This window comes from Eupeodes corollae, chromosome 1 (genome assembly GCF_945859685.1).
Source record: "Eupeodes corollae chromosome 1, idEupCoro1.1, whole genome shotgun sequence".
NCBI lineage: Eukaryota > Metazoa > Arthropoda > Insecta > Diptera > Syrphidae > Eupeodes > Eupeodes corollae.
The window spans coordinates 94,606,130-94,623,414 of record NC_079147.1 but is presented as its reverse complement, the minus strand read 5'-3'; the positions used below and the strand labels follow the sequence as shown (position 1 = coordinate 94,623,414).

The following is a 17,285-nucleotide window of genomic DNA, read 5'->3' as shown; positions in this document are numbered from 1 at the left end:
GGGCAAACGACAAACCAAATCCATGCGGACTTCTTTTCATCTGATTCAACAATATTAATCGACACAAACTGAAATTTTTGATTATCGGCTGTTACAATCTCAACCTGACATAGAAAATGTTTCAATCAAAAATAAAATAAAAGATTTATAAAATCATGACAATCAATCTGCAGAATATTGGAAACGTACCTATGAATATCGCCGCGCTGAAATTTAAAAATCTAAATATAAAATCATGATAAAAACATCTGATATCCGTATTTTTTAGATAGTCAGGACGCTATCAAATATCTGGAGTCTGTCTCTACAAACCCTATAACAGTCCATAATTGTCAATCGTCTTTAATGGAGATGGTACAACAGTTTGATATTCACCTTTCCTGGTCGCCGGGCACTGTTAGGCAGATGAACTGGCATACCTCGCCACTTATAAACTATTATACTAATGCAGGATGCTATGAAGAAGGCAATCACCAGGTGGAATAGCATCACCATGTGTCAGGTCACAAAAAACGTCTTGCCTACACTAGATTTTAAGCGATCAAGGTGCTTGCTAGCAGATTGTATATAAGTGTCATAACCGATCACTGTCTATAGGCATATTCTCAAATGACTTTTGCAGAAGCTGTATGGACGAGGACGATGAGGAAACAGTTCTTCACATTCTTTGTACATGCCCTGCGCTAGGTCAAAAACGCAAAAATTACCTAGGAGAATTCTTCTATAATGATCTTAACGATCTTAATGATATAAGCACAATCAGCCTAAGGTACCGGTATCTCCTTTTAAATCCTTCCCTATTTTCCTAACGCTTGCACTGTGTTTAAATATAAACATATAGAGGGTACTAATAACCCCTTTAGTGCTTGTGAATATAAAAAAAAAAAATTTATTGAGTACTCATATTTAACATTGCTTTGTTAGTGAATGTAACGTTTTGTTTTATTTACAGGGCTTACTACTTACAGATCACAAATAATAGAAAAGGTGTCTTATGAACCATAAAAACTTTTCTAGGATAAATCCAAAATCCATTTACCTATTACTGGTAAAATTCACCTCAATAAAAACCAACTCAACTCAATGCATTAGCATCAAGAGATCTTACAATTCTGAACTTGCACATTAAAATTTCTTAAAAAAGAAAATTCTCAAAAAACATACAATACATTCATAACACAAGCTACCTAAAAAAGCACACAACACCTTATAACTAGCAGATATACTAAACTATAAATTAATAAACCCTTGCATGTGTAATAAACTGTCTTCGGAAGTTATTTACGGGTACCGCTTAAAGCAGCACACAAACTTTTTCCCCCAAAAGAAGTTCAGTCTTTTGGTACATCGTCGTCCTTGGGTGTGATGCCGATGCCGGTGTACATATATTTCGAGTCCTGTTGCACTTTATTTAGTGCACGAACTGATTACATTTCTCTCGCCAAAGCCAAAGTTAACTTGGCAAAGTTTTCTTCTTCATAAGGAGTTGATATATGAAACGAAGAAACACAAAAGGGATGCAAAGTTTTCTCTGCAGCAGACCACACACATTCAATTCATATACCATATTATATGTAGGTATAGGTCTCAATGGTTTGGTATACTTTTCGGACCAAAAAAGAGGTCCTCGCACTTCTAGGATGGTGCTCTTCAACGTTTAAAGATCGTGTGTCTTATTACGCACATAAATCTGACACTTTCTTAGGTGTCAAGTTGTACAGAGAGCAAAGTGAGAATTTTAGTATTTTGTTTGTGCTGTGCTAGCTAAACTTACGTCTTGGAGGTTTTGCCGCCACTTCTCGAGTTGGGTGTCATTTGTAATGTTTCGTTTAATTAATATCTCTTTGGCAAAAAAAAATAAAATATACAAAGAAAAAAACTAATTTACCTTCCAAGAAGTGAACAACCTCAAAGTGGTCAGTGGTCCTTGTGCACCATATTAACTACCTACCTACAATCTACATCCTTTAATTTTATATACTTCTACCGCACGACTACTCTAGCGTTGGCGTCCCTCAGAGTAAGAGTCTTGAGAGTTGATACACAGTTGCCGTCATTGGTTAAATAAAATAGAAGTTTTGAATAGAGTTTATTCTGGAGCTTGCGAAACAATTTATTATGCTAGATGTGCCCTCGTTTGTTGGCGGTTTTTATACTTTATTTTTATTTTACTGTTTTTTTACTTCTATAGGAACTTAAAACGGTCTTTGAATCATGCGATAGATGTTTATAAAAGAGGTATGCCGCTGCTCACGGGATTAGTTCATAGATGTTAACCTACCAATCTACCTACATACAATAATATACCAACTTCAGATACAGATAGAATAAAAATGTTGCCTTAATGAGCATAGGCTTTGTTTTAAAAGATTTTAATTTGCGATATAATCCATCATTAAGATGAACTGTTGAATGTTTTTCATGACATCTAGCAATATCGACGAGGTGAATACTTAAACTTATGAAGTGCTAACAAAATATTAATCAAACTTGAGAAGCTGTCTTTGTTTAAAATTAGGGTAATAGCGGGAGAGATGTCGCGCTTTTGGAAAATTATCTGTAGTTTTCTTATAAACTGAAAGTAAAAAATTTAACAATATTATCTATTCTACTATAATAAAATACTAACAGTAACAACCTTCCAATTGCACAGGCAATTAGCAAAACTGTAGAGGCATTTCAAGAGACTGATATTGTAAGGCCTGTGCATCATAGCGCGTACCCCTGAAATTATCGCTGCTGTGAGTGAAAGTGTTGCCAAAGAACCGAAGGTGTCAATTCCTCGTCTTTACCAGGCCTTACGCCAGCTTAAGCCAGCTGAAAAATCACAACGTGCGTCGTAAAAAAATACGTCGAATAGGTGCTTGAACAATAGGCGATTAACGGCGATTTTTCGAACACATTTTTTTGCGGCGACGAAGCACATTTCTAACTCGGTTCGGTTGGTATGTTAATGAACAAAACTATCGTATTCACAGTTCTGAGAGTCCTCAAAGAATTAAGGAAAGGCCATTGCATCCACAAAAAATCACTCTTAAGCACGCTCTTTGTTCCAGAGGTGTGATTGGACCTAGCTTCTTCGAAAACGAAAATGAAACGACTGTCACCGTCAATTCGGAGAGTTATGGTCATATGATGGTCATATTTGCCTGCTATTGAGGAATACGACTTTGGAGAAAATGTTGCTTTAACAAGACGGTACCATATGCCACACAACTCACTCGAGCGAATATGGCTTTATTGCAAGAGACATTTTTTGGTCGTCATTTCTGGTCGTGGCGATAATGGGATTTGACACCGCTGGACTTTTTTTGGTGGGGCTGTGCAATAGACCGTGTTTATGCAGATAAACCTTTAACTCTTGAACATTTAAAAAAACAACATTCGTCAAGTTATGGCTGAGACACCGCTCAAAATATGTGAAAAACTGGTCAAAAATTACCTCAAAAGAATCGATGCTTCCAATAATTCGCGTGGAACATTCAACATTGAACAATTTATTTAAAATATCACGAGCTGCTAATTAACGGTTTAGTAACGCTTATTGTTAAACTTATTTACTATAATAAGTTTCACAGACCTTCTGGACAGATCTTTTCTAAGTTGACATCAATGCAATGGGAGAGTTTTTATCTTAATAATATAATTACAAGTTTGAAAAGAGAAGCAACAACCGTGGGACAGAAAATCAATATTCGGATAAAACTTAGATGTTCCATGAAAGAAGATCCAATGTAAAATTTATAAGCGGTGGATTTATTTACCTGAAACACATAGCCCAAAAGTGCACACGGTAGCGCTTGGGAGTATCTATGGCCCTGTGCTCCAATAAAGAACACCCAAGGACTTTGTAGGCCTGAGTTAGTAAATTAATGGAGATAAGAGTGTTAAACCCGTTTTCTGAAGGGTATTGCTATCTTGACATGAAGACAAAAAACAAAACAAAAAACAAAAGTCGAACAAATGCATTGATTTCAATAGCTTATAACTACTTTAATAATTACAAACAATATACACTTCGTGTCACATGAATAGGGACAAGCTGTTTTCGTTTTTTACTAGCCGATATTTATTAAACCCTTAGGTTTTTTTTTCGAAAAACCCAAATGTGAAATGAATGAGGTAATTGTACTTTATATATATTTCAAACAAATATTTTGGATTAAGTCAATATAAACAAGTTTTTTTGCGTTTCTTTCGAAAAAGGTCATAAAAAGTTCCTGTTTTATTATGTCACATAATTATGGACAAGATCTAAATTTACCATTAAGCGTGTTTCAAATCAGATAAAAGGATATTCAAACTGTTTGGGAACTTAGTACGAGTATCAATTTAAGAGAATCAAGAAATATAGTTAGAGGGAAGGGTCAAGGAGGAAATAGGCCAAAGTCGAGCTTACCAGGATCTCGGCAAAACTATCCGCAAAATTAGAAGAAGTTCAAATGTTGTTTACAATTACCTCAAGGATCCAGAGATGTATGGAAAAACTCCCAAAAGAAGAGTCAACAAAGTCATATCATTTCAGGAAACGCGGGCGATAGTGAGAGCTGCATAAATTTCAATACTTGCCATTAGTAAAATCAAGGCAGGAGCTATGGTAAATGCAAGTAGATCGACTGTTCCTGAGCTGATTCAGAAGTAAGACACCAAAAAATGAAGAAAAAAACACCATTGAATTCTACACGAAGTAGCCAACGCCTTAATTTTGTAAAAAAATTACATTAGGTGAAATCGAGCTTGGCATACCCCTCAAATTCCTGGATTCAGTGGCAAAATGTGAACTTATTATCATGGCTCCCATATTGTTCTGACCTGCACATCATGGAAAACGTGTGAGGATGACTTTCTAGAAAAGTCTACGGCCATACCAAAAAACCAAAGAGATTATTGAAGCTATAAAACGGTCCTGGGCAATAATTTATATCGATTATATGACAGCAATCTATTAATCCATACACCACAGGATACTTGAAGTAATTCAGAAATCATGGATACAGCACACATTACTAACAATTATTTTAATATATTCAATAAAACCAGTATTTACCTAATCCATAAAATTTTTTGTTGTTTTCATTACTTTAAAGGGTCTTACAGGTAAATTTAAAAAAGAATTTATGACCCCAGCGAGTTGCCGGGCCCAGCTCTGCAGCTAAAAATAATTAAAAAAACACGCTGAAGGTCATCCAGATTAATCTGAAGCACTCTAAGTGCGCTTCAGATAATCTGAGAGTTTTTTTTAGGGAGGGAAACTTCGACATTGGCGTTATCCAAGAACCGTGGATAAGCAGCCTCAAGAGAAGTAACATTTAAAAAGTTGTGTATGTCCAAATTTTATCACTCCCTATCTGACAGTTGTCATATTTGAAGACAAGAATACACAGGGTTTTCTGGAGGAGGTGTGCAATATCATAACCAAAGCTAACATCAAAAAGGCAAACCTTCTGATCGGAGGCGACACAAATGCTCGGCATACCCTTTTTTGGAAGTTCTGTGATCAATGAACGAGGTGAGTCACTTTTTGATTTTATTATTGAAAATAATGTGACCATTTGTAACAGAGGCAATACTCCCACTTTCGTCTTTCCGAGCTCGGAAAATTATGATGGATGGGAGGATGTGTTTGATGTTACTTTAGTAAACAACCGTAATTTATTAGTGGAGAATTGGAGAGTTTCCCCTTTGAATTAGTTTTCGGATCACAAGTGGATTCTTTTTCAAATTAATTTCGAGTTAAAAACCCTCCGCCTTACAGAAATCCAAAAGAACTGACTGGACGAAATTCAGTCAAATTGCGAATTCCAAACTAAGCAACTTACCGAATCTCACAGAATCGATAGGAGACCTTGAATCAAAGGTTTAAACCTTTTAAACTTCTATAAGTAAAGCTTTTAGAGTCTCTTGAGAGACAAGGCTGGAGAGAATACTGTCAATCAATCGAAGACATAAAGGACTCCGCAAGGCTCAGCAAAATTTTATCGAAGTAACATTGTAATCCTTCATTTATAAAAAAGCCTGATGGAACCTGGACAGCCTCTTCAGTCGAATCTCTTGAGCTACTGATGAAGACGCACTTTCCGGTTTGCGAGAGTGATAACCCCGAATCGCTTGAAACCACAGAGCTAAATGGAGCTCATGTGGAGCAAGTCAATTCCGTTATAACCAGAGAAAATATTTTGTGGGCCATCAATACTCTTTCTCCATATAAATCCCCAGGCATGGATGGCATACTGTCAGTTATGCTTCAAAAGTTGCATGATGTGGCAGCTCCATGGCTGGGACAAATTTGCAAAGGATGTCTCCTTCTCAAACATGTGCCCATGTCGTGGAGACAGGTCAAAGTAGTTTTTATCAAAAAAGTTGGTAGGCGAGATCACGAATCCGCGAAGGATTTCAGACCAATAAGCTTAACTTCTTTTGCGCTTAAGACCTTGGAGCGCATTCTTGATAACCATATTAGAGAAATCCTAGTTGGATTACCTATCGAAAGCTCTCAGAATGCTTATCTTAAGGGCAAATCTACGGAGACTGCCCTCCATGAGGTAGTGCGTACTGTAGAACAAACAATCCATTAGAAAGAATTTACTCTTGCCACCTTCCTAGACATAGAAGGTGCTTTTAACAACGTCCTTACAGAATCCATAGAAGAATCGCTCGTTAAGTTCGGTGTAGAAGACTTCATTCGAGAATGGATTATTTCCATGCTCAGTGGTAGGAAGATTCGAGCGTCTCTATAGGCAATACAATCGCAAAAAAACCCGTGAGTAGGGGAACACCCCACGGTGGTGTTCTTTCGCCTCTTCTATGGCTTCTGGTCATGGATACAACATGGATTCTCGTTAAATTAGAAAGATGTGGAGTGAAGGCGGTAGCCTACGCGGATGATTTGGTGCTATTGGTGTCAGGAAAGTACACCTCCTGAATTAATGAAATCACGGAGTCAGCTTTGAAGAAAGTTAGCAACTGGGACACTAGCTGTGGACTAGGAGTTAACCCAAGTAAAACTGAACTGTTGCTCTTTACCACCAAAACTAAAGTACCGCCCTTCACGCTACCTCGACTCAATGGTCAAATCCTATCATTGTCTTCCAATGCAAAATATTCGGGAGTTATACTCGACCCTTAACTAAACTGTAAACTAAATATTGAAGTACGGGTTAAGAAGGCCTGTGTTGCCTTCTACGCCTGCAACAAAACTTTCGGCAAAAAGTGGGGACTTCAGTCGAAGATGATTTTATGGACGTACACAGCCGTAGTACGCCCTATCTTAACATATGGTTCGATTGTGTGGTGGCCTGCTCTTAGCAAAGCCTATAACATTAATAAGCATTAACATTAACATTAATAAGCTAAAGAAGGTTCAGAGAACAGCTGGCGTGGGCACCACAGGGGCCATGTGTACTTGCCCAACGGACGCCTTAAACGTTATTTTGGATCTTTTACCAATCGACCTTTTCATTAAATACATAGGTTCCTGCAGCACTATTAGGCTGAAGAAATCAAACAGCTGTTTGTCAAAACCTTATGGTCACAGCAACACTACGAAATTAATTCCCTCAGATATTATCTCGGTAGACACTGACTACTGCACTCCTACTTTAATCCTTAGTAAGGGTTTAAAGGTTATTTTCCCATTGAGAGAAGATTGAGAGAATGACATCTCGGTAGACATGACATCGTGTCGATAGGTTTCGACACAACCATCTTTTCGGACGGCTCAAAGATGGAGTGCGGAGTTGGGTCTGGGATCTTTTCTGAGTGCCAAAATGTAGCCAAATCCTTTAGGCTTCCTGACTTTGCTAGCGTTTTTCAGGCTGAACTGCTGGCAATAAGTGAGGCATGTAAGAAACTCAAACAAAGCCCAAACCAAAACCGAAATGCGGCTATATCTTTACAGACAGTCAGGCAGCTGTCAAAGCCATTAACTCGGCCACATTCTCATCTAAATTGGCCCAGCAATGTCGCGATGAGCTTTCGAACCTGAATATTAACCTCCCTGTCACCCTGATCTGGGTTCCGGGCCATAGTGGTATCGTGGGAAATGAACGGACTGACGAGCTAGCCAGGCAAGGATCGGCCATTCATATTTTACTTGCGGAAATGGTTAACATTCCTCTTGGTGCTATGAAGGGTAAAATCTTTTCTATCTACCAAACTGAATCAAACCGAAGGTGGAGCAATTTACCCAACTGCATTATATCTAGTAAGATATGGCCCACCTATAACAAAACCAGCACAAACGGTCTTCTATGCAGGCCAAGGCAAGACATAGCCAGGATTGTTGTGGTTTGTACCGGACATTGGCCTATAGGAGTTCATGCAGAGAAGTTGGGTATCTCTTAAAACACCTTTTGCCGTAGCTGTAGTGACCAAAGAGAAAGTGAAACCATAATCCATTTCCTCTGCAAATGTCCCGCTTTTTCAAAGACTAGAATGAAATGCTTTGGAAAAGCATTCTTTCAAGAACTTGATGAGCTATCTGAGCCAAAGATTAAAGACCTAATCTTCTTTCTCAATGCGACAAAATGGCTCTAACATAATCGCTATAAAGCTTCTCTATAAATCTTTCCCTTTCTATCACAGGTCAAACGAGTTTTTGGTATCAAAACGGCGCACTACAGCGCTGATCGGATCTCAGGCTACGTTGCCTTGAGATCGCCATTTCTACCTACCTATTTAACAACAATTTCTGCTTGCAACTTAAGCTTAATACATACCTCATTCATTCCACATTTGAGCTTTTTCAAAAAACCTATGAAGAATTGTTAAATAAAAAACGAAAAAAGCTTGTTCCTATTCATGTGATACGAAGTGCATAAGTTCAGAAGCATATTAAGCCCATTTTTGGTCGATCGCTTTGTTTTTCGATATATGTAACTTTAACGATCAACCAAGTATTTAAACTAGGTGGCGCAACAGTCCATAGAGAAATAAGAGGCTCGGTGACTTGCAACTTTCAATCATTCCTGTGGGCGAGTTATTGCAGGGATGAAGGGGAACTCCAATTTTTATGCCGAATCCGAAAGAATGAAATCACATTTTATGACAGGAATTACTTTTGGAGAATTCGTCTATTTCTTGCAAGAGACAGTAACCGTTGAAAACAACTTAAGGTAGCACAGGCAAAGATTGAAACCAATGACCTCTGTCATGACGAGTCCATCCAATGCAACAAATAAAATATTGATATAAAAAGTCACAACAAATTAAAAGCGAATTTCCACTCGCTAATCTTTAGGCAGTAAAGGTTCATTTGCTGATAAACCTGTATATACCGTATTTTTCAAAGTACAGCCATTTTTTTATCTGTTTTCCTGGACTGGGTTAAACCGTTAATTAGCTTCTAAGCGCAAAGCTTCCTCTCAATAATATGAAGCTATACCAAAATGTTCGCCAAAAGAAAAAAAAATGTTTTTTGATTTAAAAAAGAATCATCATTCCAAAATATAATTTAGTTTAATTCCAGTATTTCAAATACAAATATCAATCTAATGGCTTATCCTTAAATCAGATGGTTGACAAGAAAAAATTAGCTATAACCACTTATCGTTAGTTAGTGCGGTGTTTCTGTCCTACGGTGTTGATGTTGATGGTCCTCGCGTTTTTAAGCACAAAGCCTCAGAAATAATTTGTTAGATTCACTTCACGAAAAAGATCTCGTAACTCACTTTTTTGTGTCTATATGTATTTATATGATAGTGCCTGCATATGGGGTTGGGTTAAGTATACAAACAGAGGTGTGACAGCTAAGACCTATGACCATATACAGAACATTATAAAAGGAATTCCATAACCGACGGCCGACGCAAGATGAACGGGCTAACGATAAATGCAGAGTGATAATCTGATTTGAAGGTTTCGCTTTCGTTACACACACACTTATGTATTCTTTTCGAAAAGCAAGATGATGAGGCAACCGAAGAAGAATCTTTTAATTCCACAATCGGATATCAAAAAATGAGATCTTTTTGAAATCAAAAAAAAAAAATAAATAAACCATAAGGTTTATTCTCTTATATCATTTTTTCAGCAATTTTTTTTAATTTCATTATATTTTTTTTCAAGAAACACTTTTTACAAAAAAAAAAACGAAAAAAGGTTATAAGTTGATGTAAACAACGTTAAGAAAAGTTGCCATCATAAATCTCCGACTGAGATGTTATTCAGAAAAGTCTCTGATTTATTATATGATTTTTTTTCATTCCAGTTTTATTGTAGGTACTCGCTTTCGTGCTATACAATATATACATGCTTGTATGTAATATCTTTGTATGAATGTATTCATTTCTTGCAATGCACAAAAAGAAAAAAAAAACATATGAATAAGATGGCAAAACACACACTTTTCAAATATGAACACAATCAAAATTAGGGGTGAGAATAACAAAAGAAAAGAATAGGAAATGATACTCTCATATCTTGCCTAAAGGATTGTTTTATACACAAAAATCAATTCCAAAGTCAAAGTGGATCCTACTCGTGAATCTGAATTTTTGATGCCAACAGGTTCAATTAAAAAATAAGGGACCAATCAACTGATAACTTCCAAAAATTTGCAAATGATTTTTTTTTGAAGCTGCATTTGCAAAGAACTTTAAAAAGCATTTAATCTTAAATTGAAGTTTAAGCTGTTTTCTAGGTATTCAAGACGTTATATTAATTTCGCAATGTTTCTGTTAATATATATTTATGAATGTGAATTGTCAATTGTCTTTTTTTATTTCACCAAATGTAATATTTAGTATAGGATAAGATTAAGCATCAAGTCAATCTAATACATACAACTCCCCTATCACAGTGTTATATGCCATACTGCTCCGAAACTGCTAAAAGAATTTCAATGAAATTTTGCATATAAATTTTTTTTATCATTTTTTTTTTATATTTCTGAGTGCTATGGTTTAATTGAATCAACATCGTACACGGTACAACGATTTTAGAATACTATTCAGTGACGCTATGTACAATGAAGCATTAATTGCTATTGAGGATCTTTGCATTATCATTGCCAAATTACCACTCAGTAATTTCGGTATGGATTTACTAAATCGAAATGTATCTGATTTTAAGGCACTAAATTGAATCGCACTAATGAATGAAGAACCATTTATGACCAAAACATTCCTTATTTCGATAATTCTTGCTTAAATACGATCAAATAATGGTACCGGCTGTTTCATCTTCTGGCATTGCGGCAACTTTATTGGATGGAGGCAGAACAGCTCATTCAATGGGTGGTATTCGAAATGAACTTACTCAGTCTCATGAGCATGAGCTAAGAGTCTGAACTCAAGCTTATAAGATTGAGAATTTGCAATGAGACAAAGCTCATTTTGGTATGCAAGAGGTTTGACTCATCTCACTATCTCTGTCTCAAAATAACCTTCATTTCTAAAATGGCTTCTTCATGTGAAAGTAGTGATAGTGAAAGCGTAGCGGATTAGAACGAAGATGTTAATAGTTTTCTTATTAATTTTATTAAGAAAAATATTATGTTTTTGACAAAAAGCCATGTTTGGGATTTTAAATAAAAGAAAAAAAGCGTACTAATAGAGGTTTAGAAGGAATTCGAAAAAAAACCTTGAAATAAAGTAAAATATCTAAGAAAATAACAAACATTAAAACTAGACTTAAAGACGAATGCGACACAAAAAATACTGGGAATAAAAAAATTAACTCAAGCAATGGGAAAAAGAGTTATGGGATTTATTCAACGGAGGCCCTGAAAATTCGAATCCCATTCTAAACAGGCTTGAAGGTAAGAGCGAGCATTTATTTAATTTATGTTAATACATTTTTAATATTATGTACAGGAGCGGAAAAGGCGGGCGTTAATAGAGGCGAATTCTCTAATTCCGTTGCAAGGGCAACGGAAATTTTGAAGTATTTGTCTCGAAAAAGAAAGCACCTAAATAATTTAAATTCAATTTTAAATCAGTAGACAGAGGAGGCAGCTTTCTCAAACAGATTTGCAAGGACTTGTTTTGCTGAAGCAAAATTTAGTCTTAACTAAAAAATTAAAAACTCTGAAATTTCTTTTATACATTTTTTAATGAAAACGTGCTTTTAGATTTTTAAATAAAACTCTTAAAAAAGTAGATTATGTTTTCTTTTTATTTTATCTGACCAGCTTCTCTGAGCAAAATATCTCTCCTGGAAGAATTATTTGAGGGAAAGAGATGAGAGAGGTATTGTTCTTCTATATCCATAGCAGCTTCCTCTTGACCATTTTTATTCGTATTTTCATCGGCACTCTGGAATGCTTTTGAAATGTTGTTTAGAATAAAACACGCTAAAATAACTTTTGTTGCGATACGTGTTGCCACTCTTAATTTGTACTGCAAACATGAACATTTTTGTTTGTTAAAATATAGTTAAAATTAACTTCGCCGGCACTGACCGGATTCCGATACGGAGTCATTAAAAATGCAGTTAATCCATAGCCTTCGTCGACAATTAGTACACTTGTTGAACTTTCAAGGAGAGTGAGGTAAATATCCAAGTTCTTAAAGATTCTCGAATCGTGCACCGACAATGGCCATGAAATGTCCTCACTTGTAAACATTTCTGCTCCGTCACATGTCGCTTGAATATTTATTGAGTTAAAACCTAAAAAAAATATAAATAATTTTAAAACCACTAAAGCTTTGTGTTACTTACCTTTTCTATTTATAAATTCATCGCTATGCATTGAAGGTTTCTTTATTCCCACATGAGTGCAATCAATTGCTTCAATACAGGATGGAAATTTATATTTTCTAAGCCAAACAATTTTTGCAGCATCTTTATCCACTACCGTACCACTTGATCCACTCCTCTTTCCTAATTATAATTTTCTCAGCTACTTCGGCAATAATCCTGGAAACTGTGCTTTGATCGATTCCGATATCTTCGCCAATACTGCTTTGAAAGCCAGGATAACCAACAAATCGTAAAAACACCATTATTCTGGTCTTATTTGTTAATCGATCGCCTCAAAAAGTATCGCGATTTTCAAAAAAAAAAAATCGTTAGGATTAAACTTGTGTTGGGGTGAACCTATAAAGATTCTTAAAATGTCCTGTTGACTCAACAGGAGCAAATAAATATTCAGCCATTGCGGTTCCCGAGACAACAAATTTCCAGTCTCAACATTTAACAAGCTTTACCTCATTTAAATGCGATAATGCTTTCTTTCTGCATACGGAAATGTTTTATATGAGGTATATCTCCAAAATGAGATCGATCACATTTTAGTGATTTTTTTTAAAAACGATTTTGCATAGGAATGATAGCAAAAGGTCAAAATAATGAGTTTTGAGACTGAGCTAAAGGATTTCGCATACCACCCAGTTTTTCAATCAATGAAAAATGTTATCGAAGCCAATATTCTAAGTGAAAAATTCCGAGGTGAAAATATATTATTACCGCGAATCCGTATTATACCCACAGATGTCAAAATTCAATTCAAACGCCTTCAATTTCCAATTCGATTGGCATTTGCAATGACTATCAATAAGTCTCAAGGCCAAACGATGTCTGTCTGTTTCTTAGATTTAAGCACTTCATGTTTTTTACACACACAATTTTTCGTGGCGTGCTCACGATTGGGCAAACCATACAGTTTGTTCGTATTTTCGAAAGATGGGATCGCAATAAATATTGTACACTCTGTTGCACTAATAGATTCATGTTGTTTTTTGTGGTATTGTCATAATAAGCAATAGGTTTATATATATATAATTTTAAAGAATTAATTTTAACAAACTTAACCGTTTGAAGTGCTCTAAACCACATCTTTATACACTTACAACAAGTTATTTATTTTTAGCAAAGTATTCTCTAAAAATTATTTATATGGCAAAACAACGTTTGTCGGAGCAGCTAGTATCAATATATAATATTCTAACATAATTTTTATTAATGTTTTGTAGTACTTTGCTTCTTTTTTTTCTTATACTAACTATTCGATTTTCCTAAATTAAAATTACTGGAAATTGAATTTGAGATATTTGGAATAAACTTTATTTTAATCTTTTTTAACTTCACATAAGTAGTTATTGTCCGGTTTGAGGAATTGAACATTTTGACATTTCTCGACGTCTCCATAGAATCTAAAATAAAGATATTTAGAGACATTTCTGTTTGTGCGTTTGAACGTACGTACAAAAATTGAATTTCGACCTGAATAACTTTTAAAAAATAAAAAATATTAGCTTCAAACTAATTTCATTTATAAAAACTGTAACCGATCGAATTTATAGGTTTGTTTGCAAAATATAAAAAAAATGACTAAGACTTAGTAACAATGAGTGTCGACTTAAATATCTTTCCAAAAACTACAAATATTGGCATCAAATTTATTTCATCATATAGAAAATATGGTTTGTTTTTATCCCACACAAAATATTGTTATGAATATTTTGTTTAAGTTTTAACCATGACAAATCGATCGGGATGGGAAGTTATCAGTGTGGTTCGCATCCCAGAAAAAGAATTGTGTTTTAGAAGATATCGAGTACGCCATAAAAAAACTGCTAAAGACAGTGGAAAACTTTCTAAATATTTTGGTGGATATAAACGAAAAAAATACAAAATTAAGAAAAGAGGAATTTGTTAAAAAAAAATGTGTTAAAATTAAGGTAAATTGAGCTTCAAGCTTTCCAAAGCAAAGAATAAAGTTTGAAAAATATGAATTGCAATGCTTATAATTAATAAATAATATTTGTGTTCTATTTCTAGTTGTAGTTGTTTTTAATATTGAAAATTCATTTAATTTTTGTAATGAAAGTTTTTATTTTTATGATACCTACCAATAAAAAAAAAAAACATAAAAAAATAAATGTGTGTATGTTTTTTTATAATTAGCGGGCACCCAAGGGGTTATTAATACCTTTAACATGTTATAAGTTAAAACACAGTGCGAGCTTTAAGGAAATAGTCAAGGATTAAAGAGGAGATACCGGCGTACATTGGTTTTAAAGTTTGAATGTCAAAACGAAAGAGAAAAACAGATCTGAGTAAAGCATTGGATGCAAGTGCCACTCATCGAAAGCGGCATCGGGAGTGGTTTACGATTTAACGACGGAGAAAGCATTGAGTTCTTGATGTTTTTGTTTAAACGTGTGCTGTAAGCTTCCCGTTACGGGGTATGGTGGATGAAACTGATTCTGACCCAAGGCTACAAAAAATAAGAGAATGACAGTTTTAATAAAATTAGTTTTCAAAGAGCTCAAATTAAAAAAATTTACTTTTTATTTTTTTGTATAAACTACTAACATTTCATTTTTGTATTTACTTAATTACTTAAGGTAGCACTACAGTCCTGTGTCAACTAGGGCCTCACCCAACAAACTTCTCCATCCATATCGGTCCCTTTTCACTTGTGCGCGCCATCTGATTCGCGATCTTCCTCTACTGCGCTACCCTGTGGGTGTGGATTCGAAGACTTTCCTGGCCGGAGCATTGGTTTTCATGCACTCTGCGTGACCCAGCCATCTTAGTCGTAGGACTTTTACCCTTCTGGCTAAGTCTACGTTGCTGTACAGGCCGTACAGCTCGTCATTCCATCAACTCCTCCACTCTTGTTCTATGCAAGGCTTTGCTACTCAATTGCTTTTTCAGCCCAAAGAAACAGCATTTAGCACGACATACTCTTCGTTTTGATCTCAGCGCTGGTGTTTTCTTGCGTTTATAGCGGAGCCTAGTAAGATGAAGTCCCAGATTATCTCAAAGTTACTTATGTCAATGGTGAATTTTTTACCGAGACGTCAGTGTTGTAATTCCTTTCTTGACGACAGCATGTACCTTGTTTTGCCCTCATTTACCGTTAAGTTTCTGCTGCTTTTGTTTTAATACCCCATTGACATCACTCTGAGTTCTTCTTGCGACAGCACATCACCTTGTCTAAAGCCTTTTCTGACATCGAAAGGTTCTGTTAAGTTGTTAGCAACCTTCATGGAGCAGCGTGCTTTCTCCATAGTCATCCATTGATAGATAAATGTTGTTTTCGAAGTTGGCACTAAGATTCTTAGTAGCCCTTAATTCCACGCTCATTACAAAATAGCCTTATAAGTAGTTTTCAATTAAGGTTGCATAATTTCTACCATCAGACATAAGTTGGCTTGGGTTTTGAATATTTTATAAAAATAGAAATATTTCTTATAGCCTCTCGAATTCCATGTATACCGAAGAAAAATAAATCATTCCTTTTAAAAAAAAAAAAAGTACTCCGAATTTTGTATGTTTGATAAGCTTAAAAAAATCTTCGAACAAATTCAAACTTTAGATAAAACAAGTGTTTTCCATGCATCAAAGGTCTTTTACTAAACAAGTCAGTTATATAAAAATTCCTTTAGGCTCCATAATACATCTTTGTTTAAGCATAAAATATATTCAAAATAAAAAAAATAAAAAACAAGCTCAGAAAGAACAAGACAAGGCCCAGGGTGTGTCACATCTTTTTGTTTGGAACATTTGTCAGAAATTAATCATGTTCTTGTTTGGAACATTTTGATAAATCTACCTGGCACTCTACAGGTAATAAAATTAACGAAAATCTCACTCCGACCACCATCGACTTAAGCACTATATATACTCGTATGTACAATCTTAGTTTTGCTTATTTTTTGTTGTTGTTATTCGAAACGTGAGGTGCGATGAGACACCAAAGATACACACATTAATAAGTGATCTTGTGACCAAAAATCTTCTCCCCTCAATCGCCCTCAATCTCTCACAGTATACCATCTTGGCCATCATCAGAAGTATAGGTATTAGCCTTTTGGGTCTTTTGGTCATCCTGTGCCAAGCCGCGGCAACCATTTGTCAGCCGTGTCAAGCGGCCGTTTCGCTTACTTAGCTTCAAAACCGGCAGGTGGTATGGTAGAAGAAGGTTGTGCTGGTTGGTTGGTTGGTGGATTTGGTGTTGGAGCTGGAGCTGGAGCACTTGTGATTAATAAGCGTTCACTTGAAAACAAAAAATTATAAAAAAAGGTATTAACAAAACTCCCAAACAGAAAATGGCATGGAGATAAATGTTCTCTCTGTTAACCTACCTACATTTTGGTGGTGGCATCAAGTGGTCTACTGCACCTTCCCATATAAGAATGAAGGATTATTCTTTCGCACATACTCTTGCATAGGTTCCTATACTTGCACCCGGGAATGGCCAGAGAGAAGCAAATAATATATATAAACATTCAGTATTAACACAAGTTCGTTTTGTGTCCTTTGAGGTAATTGAATAAGAGTGTTCCTTTAGGTGTGTCCTACACCTATTTGAAGTCGTTAATCATCTTAATAAC

The 17,285-nt window shown here is 35.5% G+C and overlaps 1 protein-coding gene across 1 annotated transcript; it reads right to left on the bottom strand.

Moving 5' to 3' along the window:
- Positions 1-12,113: 12,113 nt before the first annotated feature.
- Positions 12,114-12,944, bottom strand: LOC129941753 (putative nuclease HARBI1). Its single transcript, XM_056050470.1, has 4 exons — positions 12,797-12,944; positions 12,661-12,729; positions 12,386-12,609; positions 12,114-12,338 (listed from the first exon to the last, which is right to left on the bottom strand). The coding sequence occupies exons 1-4, from the start codon at positions 12,942-12,944 to the stop codon at positions 12,114-12,116; spliced, it is 666 nt and encodes a 221-aa protein (XP_055906445.1).
- Positions 12,945-17,285: the final 4,341 nt, after the last annotated feature.